Source organism: Perca fluviatilis, chromosome 21, assembly GCF_010015445.1.
Source record: "Perca fluviatilis chromosome 21, GENO_Pfluv_1.0, whole genome shotgun sequence".
NCBI classification, from domain to species: Eukaryota; Metazoa; Chordata; class Actinopteri; order Perciformes; family Percidae; genus Perca; species Perca fluviatilis.
In genome coordinates, this window is record NC_053132.1 from 18834399 (window position 1) to 18839949 (window position 5551).

Sequence of the window (5551 nt, forward strand, 5' to 3'; positions counted from 1 at the left end):
TCCTGTAGATCCGAAGAGTTTTTATTTGGGGGGAGGGTGTCCGAGACCTGGTGCTAATACGGCACCGGATTTTGGTGCCTTATTTAGGTGCCACTTAAATGACTGCGCTTCTCTCTGATGCTCTGAAAATGGACGTTAGAGGCAACTGAAACATCACCGCACGGGACGCTAGTCAACAGTACACCTGACCGAAGGTAACGTTAGCCTACCGTCAGCTAGCAGCTGGAGTAAACACGTTACAATGCTGACAGCTAAACGGTGTAAAAGTGTGTCTGTATTTCACTGGAGACGATTGTAACACCAGATTGTAGCTGCTGTTGTCTGAAAAACAACGCAGATGTTACATTCACTTAAAATTTGCCTCACCAGCCTTGTGCTGCATTCAAAGTTCTTGTAAAATACCCTTTTCCCATCCAGTGGTTGTTTTTGTCGTTTAACAGGAATTTACTGGTGAAAGTTATTACATTTTTAATAAATCCATTTAATTTTGACCCTGTGGCCTTAGTGATACACAAGCCGTTCTTTAATGTCGCCGACTGTAGTTTTGGGCTCTTTTTTTTTTTTTTGTATATCAACTTTTTATTGTTTTATATTTTTGTAAGTTGTGTTATAAGTATCCTTTTAGCACCGGAAAAATTTTGTGTTTTCCCTTTATTTTCTTCTCGGGGGGGAGAATGATGTGTCACCTTTTTCAGCCCTTCTGAGTTTGCAGGTATGTGAACTACTGCAATTACAAGACCCAGACAATCTTAAACCGGACCATAATGAATATGATTTATGACACTCAAGAGAAAGCAACAGATTCCCCAACCCACAGTACATGTCACTTCAGGGGACTCAAGCTCACAGCTCAACGCATCACAACTACGATCAGAATAAAAGCCACTGAAAAGCTATGCTTGAACAGTTTTGTTTAAAATGATCAGTATTTGAATTTATTTGATTATGAACTTGTTATTGTTAACTCTTTTTTTATTTTTATTTTATTTGTGTCACACGTGTTTACTGTTGTACTGCTTTTTCAATAAATGTTTGCAACAAATGGATCTGTCTGGCTGTACATGTAGTTGAAACAATTGCATCAAAGTATATGAAGAATTAATTTGCAAAAAAAACAGTAAAGCCCATTTTGAATGAATAAACCAATAACACCAATTTAATTGATTTTCCATTTGAGTGCACAATTTAAAAAATCATGATTTTTGAAAATGAATAAATATATTGGCATCTTATAAAACAACCCAACACCCTCAACTTTATAAGACATGTAGCAGAGGTGTTGAAACAATGTCAGAACCACAATAACAGTAATAATCTTTGAGTAGCACTTTTCAAAACAAAGTCCTTAAAAGGACAAAATGTGAACACAAATCATAGAAACGCACATCTTAGCAAGAAATGCATAATACTCTCAGAAAACTCTTAATATCATGATGCTCTATTGGGGATATTGCTCATTTTGGTGTCCTGCTTGGTTATGAGGGGTTTCTGGGGGACATCCACTCCCTTTTTAGAAAACTCTTCCTCTCATGCATGGTATTTCCCGTGTAACTTCTCGCATGAGTTTTCGTGACAAAACTTGGTTTGGAGATCAGATGGACTCACCGGGGATTCCAGATCTGGTAGCTGGTCCCTCCCTGTCGCCGGTCAGTCCTGTAGTGTGAAAACCACAACGACCTTAAAACTCCAGATTACAAAACGGCAGGTTGTGTAGTGTGAACAGTACGGCAAACTGATGAAAAATCTTGTATTGCGAGCTTAGCTTAAAGGTGCAGTAGGTAAGACTTATAAAACTAACTTTCTGTCATATTTGCTGAAGCTGACCCTATGTTCCAGTAGACTACATGAATATAATTTAATAAAAAAATATATGGCTCCTCTGCCTGTAATGCGATTTGCAAAAATCCACAGCTCCCTGTTCAGATGCACCGACCATGGCCGGGGGGGGTGTCTAACTGCGTGTCAATTGCTGCTCATGCACACGCATTCATTCTTCCTTGTGGGGGGAGGGGCTTAGGATACCGTTGTGGGCTTCAGCGGAAAGGGGGGAGGGACTGAGAAGTTGTCGATGTTCAAATGTTTTGGCTAAGTCCTGGATCTTCCCAATCCTACCTACAGCACCTTTTTAATGACAAAATAACCAAATCCATTCCACAAAATCCCATCCACACCTTTACACAGATGTTAATGCTTTTATCTTTATTTTTTTTACACTAATCATAGTTTCATCCTTTTAACTATTAACAACACAAATACGTTTGCATTGTGACGTGTAGGTAATCCCAGTGGTGCCGGTCCCCTGCTCAACAACTACGCTCTGACACTGCTGATCATCTTCTTCCTGCAAAATTGCGAGCCTCCTGTCCTCCCCACAGTGGACCAGCTCAAAGACATGGCCTGTAAGTGCCGCACGGCTCCTCAGTGGGTCTCATGCGACGTCTTCGTATTCTCATCCGACACCTCTCTTACTTTTCCTGTGACGTTTGCTGGAGCAGCCAGATTCACCAAACTCTCTCAACTACACGGATAGCTCGTTTTAACCTGACGAATGCCACCTGTTCATGAGGAGGGGCATGTTTTGAGAGATTTTGTCATTATCATCATCAGTTTTTTGTTTTTTTTTCCTCACTGTGGAGAGAGTCAGTCAGCTGTCATCAGTCGTTTGACAGGTCTGTTGGAAACCATCTGCTTTCCAGTTGATGTGTTATTGTGAAAATAGATGCAAGCAAATTTGGACAAATGACTTGCACGTGATCGGTTGATGTATGGGGATGTTTGGATAAAATTAGTTTGTGATCTCTGTAGCTCTTTATTTCACTGTTCCAAATATTTTACTTCATATAATAAGGGCTTTTCTAGACAGATTGAAGTGCTTTAACATTGTAGATGATTTAGTCTCATTCAATGAAAACGGGAAGTTAATGTTTGTTTTGCTGTCATTTCAATGATGCTATATGTTAACCTGTGTGCATGTATTAATTGTTGTGTGTTAACCTCTTTGCAGGTGAGGAGGAAGAGTGTGTGATAGAGGGCTGGAACTGCACCTTCCCTAGTCAGCCTATTGCTGTGCCCCCCAGCAAGAATACACAGGACCTCTGTAAGTGAGAGTAATGGGATTTGTTTTTATATAATCTATATTAATTAAAAATACAACTCAATCTTATCTTACCTCTTAAGTACAATGCCAACATCACCACTACAGACCCTAAATGTCACTCTTGATGTACATGTTTGTCTTCTTTTCTAGGCACCCTGCTCTTTGGCTTTTTCTCCTTCTACACTAAGTTTGATTTTGCCAGTAGTGTCATATCTGTCAGGAAGGGACGCGCACTCCCAATCACTGATTTCCTCAGCCAGAATAAAGAAGAGGAGGTCATGCAAGAGGAAAAACCCGCCAAGACCCAACCCCCCGGTCCCAAACTGGGCCCCCTAAATCTCTTAGACCCCTTTGATCTCTCCCACAACGTAGCTGGAAACCTGAATGAGCGCTCTCAGCGCAGCTTCCAGAGGGAGTGCCAGGAGGCGGACAAGTACTGCCGCAGCCTGCAGTACCAGCGCAAATCTACCAAGGGGAAGTCATGGGGGCTGGTGCGCTTATTCACCCCCCATGGGGAGGTACCGCAGGCCAAAACAGAGCAGCCGACCATCAGCATCCCCTTCAAATCAGCGTCGCTCCCTGAAGTGCTGCGCAGTCAGCTGCACATGGCGGGGGAAGGTTTCCGGCTGCTGTGGTTTCAGAAGGTTTGCGTTGCTGTGGAGGGAGTCTTCCAAAGAGTTCTCAGGTGTCCCCTTACTCGCTTCCCAGACGCCGCGTTTGGCGAGGATTCAGTAGTCGATGCTGCTATGGAAATGGAAACCACGTCGGCTTCCCTCAACACGTCACTAAATGACAGCTGTGACAGCGTTGAATCCCAAAACGAAGCCAGCCCTCTGGGTACGGCTGCGCTCGGTGCCAAGAGGCGGCTATCTTCTGGCAGCGAGGCTTCTGTGTCACCTCAAGGCAAAAAGCCAAGACTGGCAAAAAGAGGCAAGCCTGAATTGCCTCACTGGATCGGTGTGCATAAGCACACGGTGTGGGCTGGCAGGAGGAAAGTGAGAAGGGAGCTGATCAAAGATACCGACCTGAGGCCAGAGGGCAGCTGTATGGAGCTGGAGTCCCGGGTCACAGCACACATCATTGAAAAAGAGCCGGAGCTCAAGGAGCCCCTGGAGTTCAAGGTCCAGCCCCAGATGGTGGGTGGAACAGAAAGCACAAAGGTAGTGCTCAAGTTGGAGCCAACCAGTGACAAGACAGGAGTTTTTCACGACTTCTTTCACTTCCTGGAAGCCTTCTTACCTAAGATGGTAGAGACACTGCTCGAGAAAGACGTTGCTAGTGCTTAAATGGGACCCATTTGAAATATGTCTCCATTTAAATCTAAGGATTTTGGGTGTACTTTGTTCTGTTTTGTACATCCAAGAGGCCATTACTGCTACTTGTATTAACCCTTTAGAATGGGACGTGAAAGAGCATAACTTTGGCTTTATGTTGACCAGACATCAATTTATTATATTTGTAAATGTGGGCTTTGGCAGAATGTCAGATTTGTCATTTTTTTTCATGTATATTTTTTTATTTGTATTTGTTTCTTGATTAAGCCCTACTTGTATGTTTTGGACATGTCTTGGTATTAGTACATTTCTGTTTTAAAATAAGGCTCTTAAATGAAGAAAGGTAAACTTAAGTGGCAGATAATTGATCTACACACCATCTGATGTTGTCTTCAAATGAATAAAGCATTTGTAAAACACCACCTCCTTCTCTACAGTAGCTGTGATTAGTCAGGACCGTGTGTACATTTACTTTGCCTTCACACACTTTTTTTTATTTTTACAAAGAATCTGTAATTGTACCGTTCTCTGTGGGCTGCCAGAAAGGGGCCATTGACTGGAGCTTTTATCCAGTCAGGTCTTTGCTCATATGCCTGAGACAGATGAGAGTAATTACTCAGCCAGGCAGACTGCTTTATTACAGCAGGACAAGCCACAGCTGAGGGATGCACGGAGCTCCAATGCACTGATTAACAACATCATTCATCTCACTCTTAAAGGGAAATGCAGATGGCCAGCAGGTTAGACAGGCCTCGGAGGATGGAGGTGGCTGTGACGATAAAGACGTTTGAGACGGTTTACCACATTTTAATATGATGCTGGTTGGAATAACTAATAGGATATTTGTTGTGACCATGAAATGAAAAGATAAAACTGGTATGTGTCCAAAGGACTCAATCATTTGAGGTCCAGCAGAAATCACAATCTTCATCTGGTAAAAAAAAAATAGAATAAAACTGACTGCTCCAATGATTGCTGCCAAACGAGCGAAAAGGTATTTTGGCCAAAATATTACTTGGTTACTATTTGGTTAATTTTTTATTATTAGAAAGGCAAGTCTTGCATTATCACTACACTTGAATATTGTCAAAATCTTGATTTTATTTTAGCCATGCTAGCAGCATGACTCTAGGGATAGCATTGCTGGTCTTTGGTTCAGGCTGAAATATCTCAACTATTT

General features: G+C 42.3%; 1 protein-coding gene across 1 annotated transcript in view; it reads left to right on the top strand.

Annotated features, from left to right (window-relative positions):
• Nucleotides 1-4793, top strand: part of tut1 (terminal uridylyl transferase 1, U6 snRNA-specific) — a 20143-nt gene extending 15350 nt beyond the window's left edge. The window contains exons 8-10 of the mRNA XM_039789014.1: nucleotides 2277-2399; nucleotides 3005-3097; nucleotides 3248-4793. Of these exons, the coding sequence (XP_039644948.1) occupies nucleotides 2277-2399; nucleotides 3005-3097; nucleotides 3248-4383 (1352 nt within the window). The 3' untranslated portion in view covers nucleotides 4384-4793. The remainder of the gene's footprint in view (nucleotides 1-2276; nucleotides 2400-3004; nucleotides 3098-3247) is intronic.
• The last annotated feature ends 758 nt before the right edge of the window (nucleotides 4794-5551 follow it).